Raw genomic sequence first — 25,131 nt, 5'->3', positions numbered from 1 at the left:
TATTCCCTTTATTTCTGTCAGCAAGTCTCATTTGAGAGGCAGATTTAAGCTGTAAAATGTGCCTTTAAAGTTTCTTGCCATAAGGTCTCCTCTGTTTAGCAAAACACTTAGGCACAAACTTAATGTCTTCCTGAAGAGAAGCACTTCAGTGAAACAAGGCTAATAGCTTTCTCGTACCCCTTTGGTTGAGATGGGGAACGAATCTCTGTCTCCCCACAGAAAATTTCTGATCCTGATGGGAATGGCCCAGCAGCCTTGAAGACAGTTTCTGCCTCATCACTTTACCCTAGGAACATCCTCTAACGTCTTACAGTACTTAGTTCTTCAAAGCACAGCAAGCTAAACACTGAAAAAACCACTTCATGTTCTGCAGCGACGTGTGTTTCGGGCCGGGCTGCAGGGGCACGGGCACCAGCGCTGTGGGGTGGAGGGACGGCAGCAAGAAGCAGCAAGACATCGAGCCAGAGGCGTTCCTGGGGAGGGCGGCTGTAAAGCAATGAGGCACGATCCTTTTGCTAATGCACACAAGATGAACTCCTCAACCTGCTATTTATCTTGCAAGTTATCTATTTTAATCTTGTGCAACTGAATGACTATCAACGGACTGCCATTTGGCTGCTTAAGGAAATAGCTGTATAATTTAGCTCTGATTGTTTAAAGCACTTGGCAGGAAACAATAGATAAAAACTGACAGGACTTTCACAGTTAACAATACAAACTAATGAAGTGAAATACTGCTCAGAGAAATATTGTGACGGGTATCCACAGATTCAAATGAAGGAAAAGAAGTGGCAGGCTAGATTCTGCACTTCAGTCCCTCAGCCTCGACTTTGAAGAAAAGTCATCCCATTTTCCTTCTGTCTACTCTTCTGCCGTGCTGGTTTGGTTACGCAGCGCTATATGCAAGTTTGTAAAATTACATTAGTTTAAAAAATGCCCAGAATGGAACCACAAATGAGCTCAGCTCCGATCTGCCACACTTTCGCATTCCCACAGCTGTTACCAGCAGGAGTTCACCTGTGGAATGACACGGACCACTGAAGGGAAGCGATGGGGGAAAACCCCGAACTCGGACAAATACAGAAGCAGCGCCGAGCTTCCAGCATGAGCATTTGCGTGCAGGTGTGTTCACAGTGACAGTGGTACGGGAACTCAGCACGTAGCCAGGACAGGTGTGGAGGACTCTGACTGTCCAATTCACTCCTAAAAGCAATTGCTGGATATTGAACTTTGGTAGAAAGAGTTACTGCCACTGCAGCCAGCTACAGGCACTTTTTATTTTCCTTTATCTTACAAATTGCAGCTCAGAGTCTGAATTATTCAAAGCAGACTCCGCTGACAGCTTCTTGAAGCAGGGGGGCACACAGACACACAGATGGCAGCTGTAGTTTTCCCCTGCGCATAGCGTATCCCAATTCCCAAGTGTGTTTAACTGGACAATTAGTGCAATTTGTTAAGCAGGCAGAAGGCAGAGAGGTGGAGCACACCGTGCTGTGCACACAGAGGGGGTTGGTACAGAGCTCCTCTCATCTTTGTGTCTTCAGAACAGAGGATGCCACAGACAGGCAGCTGCCAACCTGCCCTGGCCACGAGTACAATTTACAAGATACATTGGTTTGATTATTTCTGGTCTCACCCACTGGCTTAGCTAAAATGACATTGGAGATCCCAAAGAAACTAATGATCAAAGGCACTATTGGGGAGGATTTCCCTGTTGTTCATCTTACTGTAGGCATGATAAGATTGTCTTGGTGTGCTGTGAGGAGGCTCTATGCACAGAAGTAGGATCAATAACTTGATGATATATACTGTTGACTGTGATATAGTCCTTGGTAACCCCTAACGCACAGCAATATTGCTGGCTGTTTGGCCACCCTCTGTGCTACCGGCTTCCTTTCTGCCTTGACCACAATGGATAGAGACGTAACGTGCAGCTTTCCCCCAAAATCATGTGCAAACAGAGCATCTGGACTTTGAGGGAAGTTAAACACTATTAAATAATTTGGTTTCCATGGTGAAGGACTGCAAAGTTTCACTTACCCTAGGAAGAATGGGAAGTTTTCATTTTCTGGCCCCAGGTAAAAGTGTAACGAAAATTACATCTGGTTGGGAGTGGAGACAACTTACTTGTAGAAAACTAAAAAAAAAAAATTAAGCAGGAAAGTGGTGTAGATATAGCAGAGTGCAGCTTGAGTAAAACCTGGTGTAATGCACCCTGGCCAAATTGTTGTTGTTACCTGTCCAACTTTTTCATACAACTCAATAAAGAACACTCTGACCTATGGTGGGGAATGTGCTCCAGCAGCTCTGAGGAAACAAGCAGGAAAATCCCTTGAAAGGCATGAGAATGAGAATTGTGCCTGTGCGGAGACCCAGCACGAGCCCCGTGCAGGGCTCAAAGCCCACTTAAACCCACTGCTGACCCCTTCATCCCATCCCCTCGCTCCCACTGGGCAGATTCACCAGATCTGTGGCCACACACAAGCCCTCTGCACACGAGTGAGTTTATCTGCTCTGAGCAAACCAAGAAAGGGAACAGTTTTAATAGCATCTGCTCCTAGCAGTCCCTTCCAGCATCAAGACACTGCATTCCTCAATACTGCAAGCTAAAGCTGTTCAAGTGAACATGAGACGTGCCAGAGTCCATATTTCTAATGGGAGCTGACACTGCTGGCACTGAAAATCAGATGGAAAGAAGTCCTCAGACAAGGAGACTAATTAAAAACCATAACTGACACCGGCAAACAGCTTAAAAAGATTTAAAAAACCAAAACCTAAAACTATTCTCATCCCCAAAATAGAACACTCAAAAAAATCTTTACTTTTATAGAAGTCAGACTTAATTTAAAAACAAGGAAATACTCTAAAGGTCACATGGATCTTTCTCATGTATCCATATACCTGAAATTCAAGGCACTGTTTTCAAATTCCACTTGAAATTTTAAAGTTTACAGATGTTTCTGAACTCATTAAACTAGTGCTTCACAAGAAAAGGTAAATAGGGGCAACTGGATCAGATCAAACACCATTTTCTCTGTGGTAAGAGGCAAGAGTCCTGCTGCCTGGAGCACTGGCAGCCACAGGAAAGATACCATGAACGCTTTCTTTGAAACAGCTGCCCCTCTCCCCTGCCCAGACTTCTGCACCCCAGGCACAAAAGGCTTTGGAGATGTGTGTTCGCTACCTAGTTCCAGCCTCCAAAGGAGAAATGTCTCACCTCTGCCGCAGAGGCAGGCATGGTTTGGGGCTGGTACAGCCTGGCCCCACAGGAGGACCCCACTACTTCAACATTTGCTGCATTGTACAAATGTTCTCAGCAGGGAACGTCACCGGTATTGTCTTTCAGCGTATTGTTCTCTCTAGGTTAAATATAACTTATGTACCATTCACAGAAGAAAACTATTCTTTGTGTGAGAAAATGCGTAGCAGGCTTTTAGGCTGACACTGTTGTTACCACAGCACTGCAAAGACTAAAGAAACAGCAATAATAGTAACCAAAAGTTTAAAAATATCTCTATGCATATTTCACTATGTCATAGAGATTAGGATGCTTACCTCTAAAATTGGGTGAAAAAAAATCTTAAAAAATTGCTTTTGATATTTTAATTGAAAATATAGGAGGCTTTTTCTGTCTACCTATTCAATGACCTCATTTCAAGACATTTTTCAACTTTTTCATTACACAAAAAGGGGAAAAAATAGAAGGAAGGAAAGAAATAAAATCATGGCTTTTGACTAGTGAAAACTCAAAGCATGTCAAAGTTATAAGATATGATTTTATGAAAAGGAGGGATGCTGTTAGCATTGACATGAATTGGGGTAGGTTCTGGAAAGCTGAACAACTGTTCCAGCAGGTACAACACACACTGCCTTTCCAGCCTACCTCGTACCTGCTTGTATGAACTCCAGCATCCCACACGCGATTCCTTCCAGTCTCCACCACTGCTGCCCTGTCACCCGTTCTGAGTGCTGGCACACAGCGGCTGTGCGAGTGATACTGTCCTGTTGCTCGAGCCAAGACTAGTATTGCAGGAGAGCAACTGTCTGAAACAAAGCGTTTGAAGACTGCAAACAACCTGGATGTTCAGTTTGGTGAAGCACAGCTTGCAGCAGTCCATAAAGACCTCCGTGTCTATTGTGACTATGATTAATCTCCCAGACACATGCCCAAAATCAAAGTTTCAAAGGCCCCTGGCTGCATCCAAGCCGTGGCAGTACTCCTGGGTCACGGGGGTATTAATGCTTCAAACCTGACACTCCTGAAGTCGATGACAAAGCTCCCATTGACTCGAAGGGTAAAGGAACAGACTGCAAAAGGCACGGACGTAGCTTGAGTTTCCCGGCTGTATTGTGCGGTCAGCTGCTTTGCTGTCGTGAAGGGGGACTGTCCATCACCCTGGGAATACCAGAAGCTGTTTACTGGAAAGGAGCTCAGCAGCTGGGAGGGATCAGGGACACTTCGAGTTTCTACACTGACGTACAAAAGCAGTAGCAGTAGTAATAGGCCACGAGTGGGTACAAAGGGAAAACGTCAGTATATGCTTTCTCTGAGCAGACCTGTGCCTTCTATTGTGTCAGCCCATCACCTTCACCAGTTTGCTAAACGCTCAGGATGCACAAAGAGTAGGCTGAGAGCAGCCCTGTGGCGTGAAGGTGACTGCAATAAGACGAAAGCACTTTGTCATGTCAGGCAGTGGGGCCAGATTCTGTGGTGGATGCAAGACAGTGGCTGGTAAGAGTTAAGCTGCAGGCCCCAGCTATGAGGACAGGTAGCCACAGGAGCCACACAGTCAGTGTTAACCTTCTCCCAGTGTTGCAGGCTCAGAGAAAGGCTAAGGGATGTATGTGACCAAGCTCGACTGTGATTTCCCCAGGGGAGCTCAGAAATGCCTGGTTTTTTGTGTTGTTCCCAATTTAATCCCTGCCAAGCCACTTTTCGTTAAAGTTAATAAAAATATATCCCCATACAACAAGGAAGACCAAAACTACACAGAGTTAACCCCAGAGTCTGTCTAACGAATGTATTATTTTCCCAGTAACTTAGTATAAGCACAGAGTTTTACTGCAGTCATCATAACAGAATCCATCACTAGTGTGTCCTCTGGATGTCACTAATAAATAATAAATGAAACCACTCAGAAAGGAGAAAAAACATATCTCAGATTTTTTGGAGCACACTGAGAGGCCAGTGGCAGTCACAGACACAGAAGGAAAAGTCTAACGGCACAAGCTCTGGGGAACACCAGGTTTGCAGCATCACAGAGACAGGTAGAAAGAACAGATGAACCTGCAAGCACAGGCAGCGTCTGCTGGCTCCCTCCGGGTGGGCAAAACAGGCAGCAAAGCCCCGGCCCCGCTGCCTGCAGGCAGTGGCACCATGCACCCCAGCAGAACGGACATAAAAGCACGGCGTTACAATGACAGCACCAACATTTGCCAGAGAAGGTCAATATATTTTTTCTGTCAGCTCTTGGGAGGTTTCTTTTAACATGGTTTAATTGGGTTTTAGCACTGGTGAAAGCCCTGGAGAGAGATAACTTGTGCTTAGTCACAGAAGAGTTACGAGCACTGACAATGGTAACGTCCCTCTTCGCACAGTCAACATATGAACCAATTCTCTCCTCTCTCTCTGCAGTCTGGCCTGGCTAGATCCAGGAGTCAGTCCTCCCTTTCCTTCTTCTCTTTTGTTCAATACACAGTATTGTCCGTCCCAAAGTTCCTCTTCTCTCCACTGCTAACAGCGGGTGAGACAGGCGGGTGGTGTCACCAACTGGTGGCACAGGAAAGCTACTGGTGCTGAAGAAACTGCCTCGATCAGCCTGTCCTCCCTCCTCCCTCACTGGTGTTCGCACCCTGGCCTGACCAGAGATGTCTCATTCTCTCCCCTCCACCCCTCCACATCTCTAAGAGCCACGGCATATACTCTAGCTCTTCTCCACCACACTAATTTAAACCACCTTGCCATGAGTGCAGGACTTGGAGGGCAAGTTTTGACCACCACCCTACCTGCGCTGCTCTTGAGTCAGCTTATCCCACCCTGAGCTATAGGGAAGCCCTGCATCCCAGGTAATTCCACTAACACCTTAAAGGGTAAATGAATAACAGGCATTCAGCTGTTTCCACAGATTTCTCTCCTAACCCCCGCTCCTTCTCAGCTGCTTTATACTTACCCTGACTGGCAAGTATCAGAAAGAAGGAAAGAATGAAAATAAACAGCAAGAGGAATTCCTTTTTTTAAAGACAAGTGATAAACTATTCTCAAAACAGCTGCTTGAACATTAACTAGAAAAGAAAAAAAATCCAAACCCAAAATACAGGCAAGTCAAACACACCCTGTCGATTGGAGAAAAATGTCTTCATCATCCTTTACCAAGTTAGTATTTTTCCCTTGTGTGCCAAGCCAGCTAGAGCACAGTGAGGGAAAGTGAGTTGCTTTTCATTTCCTGAACACTTCTTAAACTATGGAAGATTCAAATTCATCATCCCAAACACAGCTTCAACCATTTCTCTGCCAGTTCTGCCCTGCCTCTCTCCAAGAACCTCAGTTGGAACTTCATTGCGGCCGTTTTCCTTCTTTTAGAAAGTAATATTCTTGAGAAATCTGCAGCCTCACAACCAGCAACAAAAGGGTTATTTTCAGCCCCGCACAAATAATGGTCAATTAATTTCTTTAGTTTACTGTAGCCTGAGATGGGATTTCAAAATGTGTCAGATCTTTCCAAGATCCTGTTCCTGTTCCTGCTCCCTACCCCACCCTTTGCTCTTCGGAGGGATCCTTTGGGGAGGCTGAAAATGAAATCAACTTCCTTGCCAAAGAGTTTTCCTTTTCACCACCTACATTTCCACTTGTGCTCCTATGAGGCCCCTGGAGCACACTGCTGCTGGCACTCGTTCCTGCTTAGCAAACGTACCTTGTTTGATTGGGACTACGAGTGGATGAAATCGGCTTCGCATCAGTTTTTCTGAGTTTGGTTTGCGGGAAGGATATTTTTTCTTAGAGGATGAGTCTGTTTATTGGCTGGGGATATTTCTAGTGCATTTATTTTCTGTTATTGTGAATTTGGATTAGAGGCATCTCCTTCGTCCTGACAGTTGCTGGCAGCGTGCTGTAAAAATATGATTAATTAAAGTGTGACTTTGAATCCACTCAGAGGCTTAGACTTTTCCTCCTCTAACATTAAATAGAGAAGGGGCTATTTAACAAAGTTCAGATCTTGAAGCAGATTTCAAAGTACACTGCAGTTTAGCTCACCACAGCTAGGAGGTTCAACCTTCAGCATTTAAAAGCTATGAGCCCTTGGAGAGAAGAGACTTCTGCTTCTGGTCCAATCCCAAATACAGAAATAAATAAATAAGACATAAGTAACCAAGCCATGCTCAAAAAGGACTTCAGCAGCATAGCAGAAATACACTGGTCACCTGAGGGGCTCCTTCTTAGTCTACGTGACATTTTTGCCTTTGTAGACAGTTCAACCACAGAATACATGCAGTCCTGTTGCTCTGAGATTTTAGATTAAAACAACATATTCTGGCTCTTGCTCTGCAAGAAGCCACTGGAAATCCTGGAAGACCTTCAAAAATGAGCAGTATAGTACTTGAAAAAGAGATACAACTTTACTAAATTGAAAAATTTGAATTTCCTAACATGGACTTAAAAGGTACTACTGAATCTTTAATGACTGCAATATAGAGATAGCTCAATCTGAGAAGGGCTGAAGGTCTTCCTTTGAAGAAGTCAAACTTAAAAAAAGAATAAAAAAAAAGTCTACTACATTCCAAGGTCACAACGGGTTTCACGAAACTCTGCATCCCTCCTGACTCTGACTTCCTAAATGATAGTCACTTGTTCATCCAGAGCACCTACTTGAAACTGAACATAATTAGCTGGGGAAAGGAAAAACATGCCAGACTAAAAAAGTATTTCTATAACAAGAGGTTGCGAGGAGCAATGTGCTGCAGATACAGATGGAAAATGGGCTATTTATTTATTTCAGGAACACAGAATTCTTATTCATTAAATGTTACTTTTCAGCTTGACATGTTTTAAGCTGTTTGGTATTCTACAGCCTTCTGACTGACTGATAGCTTGGAGGAAAGGATGAAGAATGGGAAGCACGGGCTTTGTTACTTAGTGGTATCTGTGGGGTCAGTTACTAGCCCACTTTTTCAAACTAGCTCTCATACTATTTACTTCCTATGTCCAGTATCATCTTCAATCCCCACAGTCAGTTCCTCTGTCTGCACCACACTTCGGATCACCACCCAGATACTCCATTAGCGAACAATTTTCTCTTGAGAGCCTTAATGAATAAATTAAACCTCTGGTTTGAATGCTGAATACTATAGGAGGCTACCCGCTAGACAAAATGTCCCACTTCAACACACCCAGGCCACGAGGAGTCTCCAGCACGCGCAAGGCTCGGAGGTTTTAAAAACAGCCACTGAGTTGTATGACACAGCCCAGTGCTGGTGTAATAATCAATGCAAAGCTGCTGCCCAAGCTCTAGAGGCCGGCAACCCACCCCGCTGTACATGCACTGCCTAAACTTGTGTTCTTGTCAAGCCTACAAGCAAATGTCACATGAAGGGAATAGCCATTTGCTTCTTAAAAAAAAAATAAAAATCAATAATTCTCTGTTGTTAGGCAAGAACACAGGCTATAGTAAAGCACCTGAACAGATAAACTGTTAGGCAAAGCCATAAATTTAGATGGTGCAAGACTAGGAATGAAAATTTAAAATGAAACATTTGAAGTTTGGGTGAGGGTAAAAAAAATATAAACTCTTTGAAAAGACAGTAATTATTAGAGATTATAAATCTGCATGCTGATTTATGTGATTTCTATTGATGTTTTCTTTCTAATTCAGGTTTTATTCATTTTATTGCATGCAGATAAATTCTAGATAAGAGCATTGTGATGTGCAGAAGGCTTAATCCAACAGAAACCTCCTACTACGCAATTTAAGGATCTCAGGTTCATTAATAATCCTAGGAGCATCTTGTTTAATCTAGTCTATTTGCATGGGACTGAGTACTTCTGAGTGAGACAGGGTACAGCAGACATTGCCTTTCCTTTAGAGACACCCTTCGGTGTGTCCATGCCAGGCACCCTGTGGGGATGGAGCTCCTTTCAAGGGCATTCTCCATCCTTTGTCCGTTTACTGGGCAGGTAAAGACTGGACAATCCTAGAAAGGTCTGTTTCCCAGAGATTCCAGCGTGATCTGTCCTCTCTGCAGGCATTTTGATAAGAAAATAAAATTAATACCCAAACACTATCCTTCTCATCAATCCATCAATTCATCTACTGGCAGTTTCAATAATAAATTAGTCAATATTAATATTGTGTGAGGAAACAGATGTCAAATCACAATATGCTATGATCAGATCAGATGGGTGTTTTCTAGAAAAATAGTATTTATCCATATTTGGTAGAGAAGGTGCATCTGTTCATCAAGAACCCAAAAGAGATAAGTCTCCCAATGAGGCTTGGACACTGTAACTGTTTCATGGACTAAAGCCTGAAAAGAACTGGTTTTACTCTGGGAAACAAATACTTTACTCTGGGAAAGAAATACTTTTTTTTTTTTTTTTTTTCCTAGTTCTGTGCTCTATCCAACTGCTTGATAGCCTAAAACTTCCTCAAACTTTATAGCTTGCAATGTATTGGCACGAGCCAATATTTTGTGGCCATGACCCATCTCTAGTTTTGTCCATGAAAGGCAACATCGAGGCTTGCACAAGAGAACCCAAAGGAAAAAAACAAAGACCACCACACCTAGCTAACATTTGCTAGAGAACAAAACACTGCACCCAGGCTAGGATGTTCAAACAACATGCCCCAATACATTCTCCCACTCTTCCACCCAGAGGTCCCTTTCCCCCATAAATCTCCCTGCTCTCAGACCCTGATTGGAATCCTCAGGTGCTAATGGAAAGCAGAAGAGACCTGTTGGGTGATTGACTCCTCCAGCACATCCTCAAGGACCGTGTCAGTACAGGAGAGCTTTCACTACTTCTCCAGGCAGCCCGCTCCAGACTGACACACTGGCGTACGCAGGTAATTTCCCGATGCCTGGATGCTTGCATCTTCCCTCCTTGTCCCACGTTTATCTGTCAATTATCCACCCTCAATTCTTTCACCTCCCCACTGTTGACACCTTTAAATACATGGTTACGAAATTCATCCTCTGTTATCTCTCAGCTGACCTAGATAACAGGACGGGCTGTGCTCTGTGCTCTGTTCAGCTTCTCCAGAACTTATTCAGACAGAGATGTTTCCCAAACTCTGAATCTGATCCTATCAAGGGGCTATGTTTAGATCACACATCAGGGCCTCATCAGATGCCATCCCAAAGAGAACCCATCATGGCTTTATTCTACTGTGCTGCCTCCAATCTAGCTTGTTAACGATTCCCAAAAATGAGTATATTTTAATTACTGTTTTCTGAGAATTGGGATTATTTTCCTTCTAAATGTATTCGTCTGATTATCTCCAGGATGAAATTCATTTGGTTAATTACCATCCTTTTAATTTGTTTAAGACTATGTTTCTGTTTCCTGTGCTGTAACACCTCCCTGCTCGCTCTGCCTGCATTTATTCAGTGTCTGACAGACTTCCATTTCGGGGAACAAACAGAAGATTTCCATAAAGACACACACCGCACGAAGCCTTGCAGGCAGACCCTGCGATCTCACCTAAAACCCAACGTGAGAGAGAAACATCGTTCAAACGTACGTGTTTATTGCTCACATTTATTACGGGAAGCCCCGATCCTGCCCCCACACCCGCAGCCACCCCGGACCCTCCCTCAGGTGCTGGGGGTCCCTCCCGTCCCCGTGTGCCGTCACACCCGGGGGGGCACACACACGTAAAGCTCTCGCACGAGGCTGTCCTGAGGGCGGCCGCCACCGGCCTGGTCTCCCGTGCCCTCGGCCTCCCCTCTCTGGGGCACCCCGCGCCATCGGGGCCTGCCGCGCTCTCGGCCTCCACTCCCCTCGGCCGTCACCCTCGGCCACCCACGCTCTGGGGGGCCTCCCACACCCCCCCAGCCTCCAATTCCACCTCCAATCTGTACATGCAGCCCAAGCTATCCTGCTGTCAGACACAATCTTTCATAACATCTCGTTTATTTGCCAAAACCCAGCAGTTTTGTACCTAATGCCCGGCTTATTCTATCATCGTCTTATTACTACCCCGAAACAGACGAATTCCAATTTCATTATCAAGATCTCAGTTCCAGTCAATGACGCACATACTGGAAGAAACCTAATGTAATTTTATTAGTTTTCTAAACTCTCCTAATAATAAAAAAAATCTTCCATGGGTAATGCAAATAAGACCAATATGAGACATTAGGAGAAATTTCAAATATTCTTAAGCCAATGGAAAAGCCTCCCAAAAGAAAAGGTCGTGGCACCTAATTAAATTATGTACATAGACTTGAACTGCAGTAACACGAGAGAGCATCCAACAGTTTGGGAAAAAACACAGAGCTGTACGTGTTCACTGCTACATGTATAGCACCGTCTGATCCAGTTGCGTGGACACGTACCTCGCTCTCGCCATTACTTTAGCAAGGACAATGCCCCTTTTCGTTTATGGAAATTTGTACAGCAGCTCAGGACGCTCTCCCAGGGCTGCTCCTCCAGTCCGCGCCTGTGCCCCAGCGCAGCCCCTGTGCCACCCCAGCCTCGGCTGCACTCACGTTTCTCTTCCATGCCAACATATTTCTGTCTTATTCAGAAAGCCGTTTGTCCCTTAATAGGGCACATTTTCCAACTAGCTTTGTTGTTCTGCAAATTATGGGCTATAAAGAATTAATGGCTGAATATAAATCAATTTCGTTCACTGAGAGAGTATGTGTTTTATGTGGTAGAGGTTTTCAAAGAAAAGTAATTAGTTGATTTGGCATTTTAATCTTCAGAAAAATAAAGAAGCTATTTTTCTGGTAAGAGGATGTGTTTGAACACATAAATATATGCTGTATTTTCTGAAACTGTATTAAGAAATATTATTTATTGGCTAGATGTGGCATAGCTGATAGTTGTTTCTATTGCCTCAAGAAGATTCTTTGCGATAAAGATTTCACCTCAGAGTCTGCATTTTACTTTCCAAAGTGCCTGACGAGAGGCTTTCAAAAAGCCAGGTAAGTCCATTTCTCTCCCAAGCAGGTTGCTTCTAGGGACTGTTACGAGGAGATGGAACGAACGAGATCGAGGTCACCGCTGCAGACCTGACCTCGGCCGCAGACAGGATGGCGGGCGCATCCAGCAGCTGTTGCACAGCCTGCGAGAACCCAGCCGGAGGGTCCGGGCCCCGCTTTTAACGAACGGGTGTTCACCCACCACCGCGCTGCGGCCGCCTCAGCCGCGGGGCTAATGGCCGCGAGCGAGGTCGAGCCCGCGGGGCTGCGCCCCGGCAGGTCCGCCCCGGCTGCCGGGTTCCTCCGTGGCTGAACTGGGGACTGTCCATCTGGCCGCTTTCGTAGAGCAGCAAGGGAAACAAAAATACTTTTCCGCTGCCTGCGTCTGACCATGCGGGATGATTCAGAGTGACTGACCCACCTCCTGGGGACTATTGCATAAGACGCCACTTTGCAATTTGTTTTCCTCCCCAGTTGCAGCATGAATATCTGAAGCCGAAAGGCTGCTTTGTGCTTTGTGAGCGAATAAGCCTGTCCCACTGGTGAGTCTCATATTTGCCCTCTCTACGTCTGTATCATACAAAAAAAAAAAAATTCCACCTTACTCCGTTTGTTGAATTTTGCACATTAACACCCTGGGTGTGTTTAGCAGAGACAAACCAAAGCTAGCTTGCCACACATTTGAGTTTGCTTTCCCCCTACTCCCCACTAACAACTCATTTAACAGCAGTACAGCAATTAGAAAATCGATATTCCATTCAGACACAAATGCTTCGTCTAGAGCATTACTTAAGGAACGTCTCTTGCAGCCTCATCTTTGCCTGGACAAAGGATGAGGCAGAAAGGACACTCTGGCGTTAGGTTATCTGACTGATTTAAGATGATTTCTCATAAGGCCCACACAGTATTTGCAAAATGTTTCAGGCTAGGTACAGCCAGTGTGGATATGACATTCTACTAATAAGCACCTCTGTGCCAGGGAGCGTGCATATAAATACAGTTGCAGAGAAATGCAAGCTTGCTTTATTGTTTAATATCATACCACCCACCTGAATAAAACAGAGCCTGACACATGTCATAAGGAATTACTCAAAGAATGCAAGGCCCTTAGGCATCGAAGCCCCATTTGTATTCCAGTTGTATTAACCAAAAATAAAATAAATAAGTAACAATCACATCTTCTTTGCTATGAAAGGATTTTCCAGCCATTCAAGCGCTTACTACATTGCTATTACAAGCTTCCTTACTGGAAGTGCAAGGGCAGCAAAGGGGAAGAAAAGCAGAGACAAAGCGAACAGCAGAAATCACAATGGAGAAATTATTCTGATTTGCTGCATTTGAGTTTGTGCTGGAAGACTACAGCACTCGCCCAGCACAGCCTCGCGCACTCCCGCCCCAGTCCCCGGTCAGACGCAGCGCAGCAGCCCCGCCGTCTTCCCCGAATTCTATAATTAGTATCAGGGATTATTCAAGCGGGATTCAAAACACTGCCCATCTGCAGAGTCTGGGGTGGGAGCAGTCTGTTTTATTTTCATGTTATTTAAAATAAGAGCCGTAATTGCCAATTGTTGTTGTGGAAAACCACTCCCTTGCATGCAGACAAGACATGTAAGATACTCTGCAGACTCGGGGAAAGTCACCACCTTTCCAAGTCATTAGAGAGAGTGGCAACAGCAAAAATTCCCTAAGCTCTGAGCAAAACCGGCCACATTCCTTCCCACCTTCTCCAGAAAACTGAAAATCAGATATCTGCGTTACTAAATTAAGCAGCAGGAATTCCTTCCATGGGGAATATTTGTGACGAAAGCTGTACAATGCAGACTTCCCTAATCCATCCTACATACTAATTCCCTGGTTTGTTTGCGTGTGTATGTGCGTGTTGTGTAAGCCATAATTATGCAATCTCACAATTTACCATTGAGCAGACTCTCCGCTTGTTACAGCTCAGCAACAGACTTTAGCTTATGACCATAACAAGAAGGCTAGATTTTTCTGCAGTCTTACTGACATGGAATAATGTGACCTCTTGTATCATGGAAATGGGCAGTGCAAAGATGAGCTCCAGGAGAAGGGGTGACTGCTGACAAAAATTCCTATCAATATACTTGGTTCTCTTTCTAGTTAATGCAAATTTAAGCTGACCATCGGAGCGACATGTAGAACCTTTAAAATAGGTCTGTGACGAGGTTGCTATGAATTGGATGCCATGGCAGACAAAAATTGGAGCTCTGTGACCTCAGAAGCAGCACAATAAACAACTACACAGAGCTAGACATTTGACTGAGATAAAACATTAGAAAATGTGTACTTTTTGATACAAATGCTAGGTAAAATCACTGGACAAAATAGCTCATCCCACGTAATCTTCACGAACTGCTGGATCTGACTTTTTTTTTTTTTGGTCAGGTGATTAGTCACTCAGTTTTTCAACAAAAATATAATGAAGAATTCTCAGTAGATTTTTCAGGTGAGACAAAATGAGTATAATTTTTAAAGTTTACAAATAGTTGTAAACAATGGTCGGATTACAGGAATAGCTGCAATGCCAGTCCACAATATTTATTAGAGTTTACTAATCACTGTTTCAAACAGTTGGCCTGCCCTAATCTCCATAGAGGTATACAATGGGTTTTGAAGATCTATTTATGTTTAACTTGATCATAAGGATGAACACAGTTAGAAGGAGTCAATTTCTCCAATATATTTTACTGATACCAAACAGTGTTATTCTTTATGCACCAAATGCCAATAACACAAATCAAATTCAATCCTGCATTCTTTATGCACTGACATTTATAGAAAGAAAAAAAATGTAAGAAGAAGAAAAGTGTCCAGAAAAACTACTCAGAGCTGAATGATGCTTTTTCAGCTTATTGGTGACAAGGTCTGTGATTTTAATACATCACATAGGAGAAAATAAAAATGCCAGAGATGCAGGTGATACAGAACTCATCCTATTCTGAAAATACTGACACATTGCCCTAGCCTGTAACTTATTGGAGTCAGGAGCAAGAATGCCACGAGCTGATTTGGAAGCTAGGATAATGGGCTGGGTGAAATCAGGAACTGTGGAATTATCTTAAATGTTTTATGGAGTCTGATACTTCCAAAACCCTCAGACTTATGATTGGGTTGGTGGAATTATTTAGGTCAAGTTCTGTTTTGCATTTTAATTAATAAAAAAAAAAAAAAAAAAAAAAATCTAACCTGAGTTTCAGAACACCAAGGCCAGGACAGTTAGCCCAGGAAATTATTGATGAGTCTTCAAACCACAGGTCGTGGTGTAGGACTAAAGCAATTAAGAGTTACCATTTGGTTGCCTGAAACCAGCCTAGTGACCCGAGTCCAACTCTCGGCAGCAGGTCCCTAATCCTCAAAGAGCCGCCGACCCAACTCCTGGTAACTGACAGTCTCCCTGGGACACGCGTAGACTGAACGAGCAGGGGGGGACAAACCAGCCCGACCACCATTCGCGGAGGTCTCTGTGGCGGGAGATCGAGGCACGTTGCCTGGGAGGCGTAGGAAAAGCTGCCATCACCACATATGCTATACCTGTTGTGAGGGTAGAGAGAGGAGATCCCCAAGCTGTCAGTCAGAGCTACATTCATACAGAGGATTTTTTTCCATTTCTAAAAGTTGTTATTGGAAAATGTCACTATTCATTGCCAAGAGTTCCTGTGATGCAGTAACTCTCATTACACCTAAGCCCTCTCAGCACAAAATAGCCACACACTGATAACCTGAATATATTTGCTGCAGCTGCTGTTCCATAGACTGCACTCTTGTACAGTCAGGTTATTTTACATGCTTATTAGCCCCATTATTTTATAACTCATTCCTCTGTGTAATGCTGACTCTATATCACTTCATTTTAACAAAAGGATATATTCCCCTGAGACAAGAAGGAATGAGGAGTCTCAGAGATGGAAAGAGAAGGTGGATTGAAGGCAGCAGGTTGTGTTGTGCCTGGGCTGAGGAAAGCGCCCGGTGGCACGGGAGCCCTGGAGCCTCTTCTGTCCCCATGGGAGCCCTGGAGCCTCTTCTGTCCCCATGGGAGCTCTGGAGCCTCTTCTGTCCCCATGGGAGCTCTGGAGCCTCTTCTGTCTCCATGGGAGCCCTGAAGCCTCTTCTGTCCCCGTGGGAGCTGTGGAGCCTCTTCTGTCCCCATGGGAGCTCTGGAGCCTCTGCCCCTGCTGCTGCTGCTCTTCCTACCGGAGGGTCCCCTCGGAAAGCTCTGCCCTGGACGGGTGCTCCCACATGAAGAGGTGGGAACGAAGCGGGAGGGAGACAGCCTGCACCCTCCTGGGTGCTAACCAGGAGCACCGTGCTCCGACGCAGCGCATTGTCCGTCTGCTGGAGGTCTGGGGTTTGCCTGGGTCACCCCACTTCAAGGGGTCTGGAAGACCACCGAGCTGTGGCACCTGACACTGGGCTCTTACGGCTGCGGCACTAAGGTCCCCGACGCTCTTGCTCTCAGCCATCAGCAGCATTCACGCTAACGGCCTGACCACCCTGGAGAGGGAAAAGGTGCCGACACTTCAGTCTTTGTGCTGTCGCACACGTTGCTCGAACCAGGTATCCTTGTACTCCTCATTCAGTGACGCTGCCTGCTGAAAAGTCTTCCAGCAGCAAGCCAGCCCTAAGACACTTATCTTACAGATGCACAGGACATATATGCCAGTGCTCTCAAAAAAAACAGGTGTAGAAAAGGTGTTTCTTCCAACGGTACGCTAATGTACATGTGCAATACTTTTATTAGGGAAAGCCTCAAGAAGCGATATAAACCATGGAAAGCAGTCTAAGAGGAGTCTCTTTGGCTGGAAAAGACAAGGAGAGGCAACATGACAAATGTCCCCTTAGCAAATTATCAGCAAATAATGCATGGTATAACAAGAAATAAACCGTCTGTTTCTATTTACTGCCTTTTAGTAAAATGGCCAAGAAATAGATAATAAAGATGAAAGATAACTACCAATAGATTAAAAAATGTTAGTGATCTAAATTATGTACCATACATCTCACTGTGTCTGTGGAACTCATTGACACCAGATGTAATTGAGAACAAAAACTTCGCATGACTCAAACAGGATTATTATTTTTTAAGACAGTGGAACTTTTTGTGACATTCAGAAGAGATAACCAAGATCTCGAGTCACGGAATAAGCCAACTGCGAACTGGCACCAGGCACTGGGCTCCTTGGGCCATCACTCTGACATGCTCTTGTCATTGTGTTTTCTCACTCCCCTGCTATCGAAACGTTTGCCCAAACTCAGGGGTACATGGAGGCTCTGCCTGTTGTGTGGAGAGAGCCAGAACTAAGGCTAATAAAGTGAGTGATAGCCTCAACATGACTGACTTTATCTAAGGAGGGCAAGACACCCTGCCTTGGTTTATACAAAGAGAGAGCTTTAGGTATAAAGGCATCAAGTAAGAAAACTTCTCTCAAGTGCATGTCAGAACAGGTACAAGAGGGCCATGATAATGAAGAAAAGACAAATAATTCTTTGCCCTTTTCTTGCAGGTTTCATTCAAGGACCTGGAATTGCTTTATGAATACATATCACGGAAGCTGCCAACTGTCTTGGGAAGCAGCAATGTTATATAGAGATCATAAGCCACATTTAAGAGATGAGAGTTAAAAAAAATAAATCAAATGCAGCTGATGATTTTTCCTAAGTTACATGTTCTGTTAGAACATGTTAGAACAGAATCAAAATTATTACCCACTCTGTAGGGCTCAAATGTCTGTGTAAATGAAGCCAGGAGTAACTAGTTAAAGGAAGAAGGATTGAGGAGATTAATATTAGCTAGACTTACTTCCCTAGATGGCTCATAGAGCTTATAATAGAATAGGGATGCAAGAAAGCAATTAAAAGAACTAACTTAGAGATTTATTTAAGTGCTGAAGGTTTGCCAGCATGTACCTCTAAATTCTTCTGCAATGCAACTGGGCCCCATCCTCTAGGGACTTTCTAACAACCTTTCAGACATCAGGATAATTATTGCAAAGTGTGACCCAGACTGTGGTTACTGGTATAATCAAGAAAACCCCCTGAGGTTTCAACATTAGACACAATCTCACCAGTGAAGCAGACTTTCAACTATTGGCTAACATTTTTGTAATGAATAAACTTAAAATTACATTGTCTGCAACTGGGCGATGCACCCAGTGGGTTGGGATTTACACTGTCTGCTGCAGGACTGCTTACCCAGACAGGCTTCGGTATCCATTATGGATCTGCCACAACTGTAGTCCCCAGAGAAGACTCCTGGCAAGTAGCACACTCAAGGAGTCAGAAAGGGGAGAAGATAGATAATGGATGGAGAGAGACAATATCTAAATACTCTTATCATAAGGGTAGGATATGGCTAGTGAAGTGTTTCTGCTTTGGCAGACTGGGCACTGCTGTTCCCTTGCAACATTTTCTAAGCAAAACTTGCTCCCCTGATGTTTCAACTCCTCAAATTGACTGTTTTATCTCTTTGGGAAGCTTAAAGACTGTAGTGGATTTGCTAGTTTCTGGTGCATAGGGAACTTCCACTGCTGGGATATAAATCCTTGCTTGGTTCTAACATGCAACCTCCAATTTAAGCAAACAGGGAGTAAGGAAAGAAATGAAATACTAATTGCAATCCAAATTGCTCCATCTTCTACCCACCCCCTGCCAACCCTCCTCCCTGCTCCCTAATCCATAAGGTCTGAGTGATGATCAGTGAATAATTAATTCTGGGTGAGCTGGAGAGGTTTCCTGCAGAGAGCCTCTGCAGATGCAGTATCCAGTTCAGGAAACGCATGGCCAGCATTCAGCCGTTCCCCGACAGTATCTCTGGGTATCCAGCACCCACCAAGGCGCTCCATGCATGCAGCCTGGTGTCACTCCGCTAATTACACTTTGTTGGTCAAACCCTCTATACTCACCAACACAGACTCTGCACAAACACCACATACTGCCACATTTACTTAGAGCATTAGTAAAAGGTATAGTGAAAATGCCACAACATAGGGTAATCATGAACAATGCCATGTCAGTGATTAAAACTATTAAGGTGTAGCATTAAAGCAACCATTTCAGCATGTATCAAAAGAAATAGAAAATGCTGCGATGTGGTTTTTAAACCATGCAAACTGGATCTTCTGAAAGCACAAACATGAAAATAAGAGAGCTCCCAAACAACCAAATTTCGTACCACAGTCTCCTCCACTGATTCAGAATGTGAATGTGTAGCAGAAACGATACACTGCAAATGTCTCTTCCCTTTGCAATAGTCCTAAGCCAAACCTCTTGATCCAAGTACCACCAAATTCAAGCAACTGGCAACTTGAATTCAAATTATCTTCTTACTGTTTTTTAGCAATAGCCAGGACTAAAATTGTTCATATGTCACAAGGTAGCAAGAAACATTTTTTATTGTGAATGAAAATGCCAAACATCTCACACACACAGACACACACACACTCTCCAGACTCTTCATATTACAGATTCAAGGGAACTGCATAACTGAGAAAAGCCTCCAAAGCATCTGTGTTTCACCCCGCACTGGTTGCAGAATTGGTCTTTCTGCGCCTGGAGGGAAATCGAGCGCATAGTGCGATGGCTGATCAAGTAGCAATAGGGGAGGCATCTTACCCCTCGTCAGGGAAATGTCACATCCCGGCTCACAAAGCGTCTGCCCTGCAGCCTGGATTCACATCCCGACAGGATGGTGCTTGGCCTTCCTTAGTGCCCAGGAGGATTATGCCCAGGCAGAGGATAAACAACAGATTCCAGGATGAGCTAATAGCAGCCCTCAGCCTTTCATTTCAATAGTCAGAAGCAATGCATTTTTAAAAACTTTTGTTCTCACACACGAAATTAATATACAAATCCTTCTCTCTTTCTCTCTCTGTATATACACATATCCTTTAAAGCGTTACTATATAGCAACAAACACATCCATAATGGAACAAATGTCCGCACACAGCAAGGACAGCAAAATATTAAATATTCAAGGTACATACAACAGAGTTATGTAAATCATTCGGTAACTACCGCAGGACTACTTTGCAGAGGGACTCCTATGGGGAAGAAGCACTGAATGGTTCAAACAGGGGCTGTGTGTAATCTCTCATGTACCAGCAACGTAGCATGGGGGCTATTGTACAGGGCCAATGTAATCCCAGAGACATTTGTAAATGTGAGCAAAGGGGACAGTCTGATATAATACCTATGGCTTTATAATTACTAATACATTTACATCATTTTGTGAATGAATGCCACCCTCCTGCATGCTATCAATCACGTACAATGCATGTGACATCCCTTTCTCATATAATTACTGATATAACACACGTAGCTAAATTAATATTTCTGGCTTTAAGTCAAATCAGTTAAGTATTTTTAAACAAATTATACTTTAATTCCAGCTAAAATGTACTGGTTTAATTCAGCTAAAATCAATTCTTGCTTCTTTTCATCACACCTGACCTGAATTTTGCTGAAGAGAACCTAAGTGAGACGTTTTGTAGTTGTACTGAAAATTAAAATTATAAACACTGCCAACCAGATAAACAAGATCATAATATCAGTGTCATAAGATACCCATACATGAACAATCAATCTACTTGCAATCCCCCTAATAATCATTTAAGAAGAGGCTCCATATCATAAGGTATTATTACAAAGTATGGTAAGGAAGAAGGACAGAGGAGCATATTTTTCCTCAGTCTGTTTTTTTCTTCCCTCCCCTCTGATGGATGAACTTGACATAGTTATTCTATATTCACAAGTCTTGAACATCATTATATCCAGTGCTCTGTACAACTAACTGCCAGCAGTGAGCTCACCGCACAGGCTGCCTCCAGCTACAATCAACGGATTTCTGTGCACGACCACTGCAATATGAAATCAGATAACAAGATATACATGTCAAACATCTACGTCTTCCAGCTCTCTGAACAAAGGCTTGAAAGCCTTGCCCACCTCAGTTGTTACGTGTTCACTTACAACTCTTTGTCCCTCAGAGTTTCCAATCAAGGGTTTGCAGAGTTTCAATAAAGAACAGAGCAAAATTTGTTTTTAAACATTTCCTCCTTCCAAGAGAGAAAGGTATTTATTGCTAATACTAATTGCCAATTGTCATGGTTTAGCCCCAGCCAGCAACTAATACCAATAGAAATGACAGAGTAGAGGACAGAAAAGTTTGATCCATCAAGCAATGTACCTCTCCTGTGAAATGGGAAATCCCATTTTGAAAGATGGAGAACTGAGACAGATGCCAGGTGGATATCCCTCCCCAGCATCTATGCAGCGCTATGGGCAGAAACTAAGAGTACAGTTTGACATTCTATCTCATTAAATGCAACTGCACACCGCCACTGAAAGGAAAAGTCCTTTTTCTGCCATCTTCCTGTTACTCTGCAGCTACATGAGTTGGTTCAGTGCCCTAACCAAACAGAAAATCACCCCCCTAAATAATAATTTCCCATTGAATCAACTTGCTGATCTTTCTAAGATTGCGTGATGACTGGATCTGCTGCAAGGGGAACATGTGGCCAGGAGACAGTGGCCTGGGGAAAGCAAGACTGTTACTCTTAGTTTAAAAGTAATGTTTTCATCATGAGCAGTTTTTGTTGCGTGCCAGAATGTTTAAGCCTGGGATAGAAGTATCTTAGTCTTTATTGTAAACAAATAATAATTAAAAAGTAAACAGAAGAGCCTAGAACTAACAGAAAGCGTCTTCTGGTATAAAAGCTGTAGTGACGGCATTTTCTCTCTTTTTTTTCTTTGAGTTTATTGACATGAAGAGTAATGCTAATGTAATTGCACTGAAATTCATGCACATGAAAATCTCACTAGGGCAAAGTCAGAATAAATGGTCTGTTTGGAAACAAAATGTTAATGCAATGGAGTAGCAGTATCTGTCTTCGATCTGAAGAATATCAAGACACCATAAGCCACAATGCAACTTAACTGTCACCCTCGCTCAGAGTCTTTGCTGAAAGGATACGAACAGATCTGCTTGTAACCCTGAGGTGTACACTGATGCACCACAACATCATGTCTGCCAGGCAATGGCCAAATGAGTCAATAATATGCATTCAGACTGTGCGAACAGTAAAATGAAAGAAAGCATCCTTCTATCCATTAATCAACCTGATCTTCCGCTGCAGAAACAATGCCTTCCGATTGTCGGCATTTACCAAACATTCTTCAAATGCTAACCATCTGCAGCTGTAATACAATGCTTTGATTACAAACGTCAAAAAGATAGAGCATAAAATTAACTTCTCCTTATTTAGTAGGTTTAGAGAAATGTGGCTTCACGCTACACTAATTCAGTGCCCTCAGTATGAAAACTCCCCATTATGATGTCTCGTCAAATTAGAGCCAACGATACAACGATGTCATCTCTATCCTCACACAACACTATATTTTGTAATTAAGCAGGACAGTGAAACAATGGCCTTGCTTATAGAGAAAAGGTCAGGAATGCAAAACATATTTTTGCAAGCTAATTGTAAGATGCATGAAGCCAATTATCCCAGTAGCGCTGCATATGCCTAAGCAGGAAGGATTTTATAATTTTGCTACATGACTCCAAGTCGAGTCAAAGCACAGGCTGTATACCCTGTGGGGCACTGTGCTGTTTGTTTGGACTGTTAGGAAACCGGGAAGCGGAGAAACGTGAAGAAGGCTATTAAAATAATTCCAGCCTCTTAGCCCTTCCCTTGACATTCTACTATGGTTTGAAAAATTTCTAGGAATTTATATAGTCTTTTACTGAGAGATATTAGACACGACCTCCCTGTTCAATTAGGAAGTTAATTTGAATACCTAGGATAAGGGGAAGTGTTTATCTATTTCTTTGAGAATGTCAAGTACGTTTACCTCAGGTAGCCTCAGATACAAATCACAGATTCACATGCATGTGCAAAAGCCTCAAAAAAAAAAAAAAAAAAAAGTGTGTGTGTAAAAAAAACCCCAATTTAACAGAAGAAATAGTTGAGACCTTGCTGTTGCCTTGGGAGAAGCTGAAAGGTACCACATTGTTTTCAGTCCATCTCCGCCCATCTTGGGGTTATTAAATGGCTTTAGCCATGAGGAGCAGCATATTGCTGAATGGGGCTCTATAACAAATATTTCTATATGCACAGGACGGTGCAATTGATCAGCAACCGTCCAGATTTACCAGGAACTCTACTTCCCTTAGTCAAGAAAATTTAATGCAAAGAATACTGACCAGGGAAGGGCTTTGGCTTTGCCAAGCCTCTGCTGTCACTGTGGGGCTGCGGTGCTCAGGAGGACTGAAATCACCAATTCCACAGCTAGTTTTAAACGTGCTCCTGCTCTAACTGCCCCTGTTGTCAGCCATTCACTGCAGCATCAGACTGACTCCAAAGGGGAATAAATGCCACTCCTAACACAATGGAAACCTGAACCACCTGCATAAGGGAACTGTACATTACAAAGCAGAGTATTTGTCTTTCTTCCATATAAAGGATTTTTGTTCGTCTGTTTCAATGCCTCCCAAAAAAACCCTGCAAAATTCCCTCTTTCCATTAAGAGCATTATCCTTCTAAAAATATTAGAATACCAGTTTCTAAATTTCCTAATACGTGAGAAGAAGATGAGGAACATAACAGTTTCTGGGGAGAACCAGCAATTTCCTCCCGCATCTCTCCTTCAAAGCAGTTCTCTCTGATTTTACTCTAACCTCCTAACACAGCCATTAATTAGAGATCAGTAATTAACTTTCTGGTTCAAGAAATACTTTGCAAAGGAACCCCATTAAAAGGCTGATTTGCATATTCCAGGACAAAGTAGCCTTGATATAAATGCAGGTACTATATGAGGCCAGTCTCAATCCTGAGACAGTCTTTGAATCTTCAAGCTCCCTCCGTCTGTTCCCTGACTGCGGGGGGACGGGGATCAGACATGACCCCCTGCACGAGAGAGCAGACCTTGTTACCTGCTGGATGCTCCTGTTCCTGACTTTGCAAGATGTTTTATTTTGCATTTCGGTTGTTGTTGACAGTGCTGAATGGTTTCCCCATACAAACTCAGCAGTGTTTTCTCAAAATATTTTCATTATGATGAAAACCAGAGGCCCCTGCACTGTACTTAACATGCTGTTAGTGCCACCCTTCACTGTGCACCTACTATTGTAAGTCTTCCTACTTAGAAAGCTTCACTGGCTAATGCTATTTAAGTAAGGAGGCAGAAGAGAAAGCAAGCTCTCTGGCACTTGTTCACACAGATCCAAAAGCCCTTCATGTGTTCCGGGGTCTGCCAGTGCCCTAGTTCTGCAGGATGAGTCATTCCTCGTTCCAAAGGAAACAGAGTGACTTCTTCATCCTTTGTAATGCAGCACTCACCATATTCTCATCAAACTTAACCGATCTCATCATGCCTAAAAATATTTGGCGTATCAAGTTTGTTGGGAATAAACAAAGGATAATTAGATTTAAAAAGAACTCACAAACTAAGTTTACTGTAAGAGTACAGACATTCATGAGTTATCGACGCTTTCCTACTGCATCAAAATAAGCCTTATGAACATTTGAAAACACATACAGCAGACTGCATTAGCACTAGATTAGGATTTAAATGCACTGCAGTACATGACTTGTACACTTCCTCTTCCCTCTGTGGGTTATAAGCAAAAATTTTTGATGGGATTAAAAAAAAAAAAAAGTAGTTTAAAGAGGAAGTAGCAGTAGAGCAACTCGTTGCTGTTATTAATGCACGGCTGTACCACTTCCAAGGCTGAGGCTCATTTAACAATCAACCATATGCTCAGACTTTTTTAGTGCCAAGAAAAAGCTTAAATAGAATGTTATCTTCTGGAATTATGAAAAAAAACCTTGCAAAATAATCACAAATGTTAGTAATTGAGAGACCTTAGCATTAAATGAATTCTAGGTGCACTGAGGAAAAGCGTCCCTAGGAATGATCAACTTGGGTATTACATCAGAATACAGAGCTACACAGAGTACCCATTTTCCA

General features: G+C 43.3%; 1 protein-coding gene across 7 annotated transcripts in view; it reads right to left on the bottom strand.

The window, feature by feature from the left end:
* Positions 1-25,131, bottom strand: part of DAB2IP (DAB2 interacting protein) — a 165,863-nt gene that overhangs the window by 90,660 nt on the left and 50,072 nt on the right. Inside the window, exons 1-2 of one of the 7 annotated variants that reach the window (XM_075056075.1) lie at positions 9,948-10,161; positions 6,912-7,106 (exon numbers count right to left, since the gene is read on the bottom strand). The exons of 5 other annotated variants lie outside the window; for them this stretch is intronic. Coding sequence is in view for 1 of the 2 variants with exons in the window: in XM_075056070.1 (XP_074912171.1) it covers positions 9,948-10,087 (140 nt within the window). In the remaining variant the exon portion in view is untranslated. Of the gene's footprint in view, positions 1-6,911; positions 7,107-9,947; positions 10,162-25,131 lie in introns of those variants that run through there. One more of the 7 variants, XM_075056070.1, reaches the window with a different exon arrangement.

This window comes from Buteo buteo, chromosome 23, assembly GCF_964188355.1.
Source record: "Buteo buteo chromosome 23, bButBut1.hap1.1, whole genome shotgun sequence".
Classification (NCBI taxonomy): Eukaryota; Metazoa; Chordata; class Aves; order Accipitriformes; family Accipitridae; genus Buteo; species Buteo buteo.
This window is presented reverse-complemented; position numbering and strand designations above follow the sequence as displayed.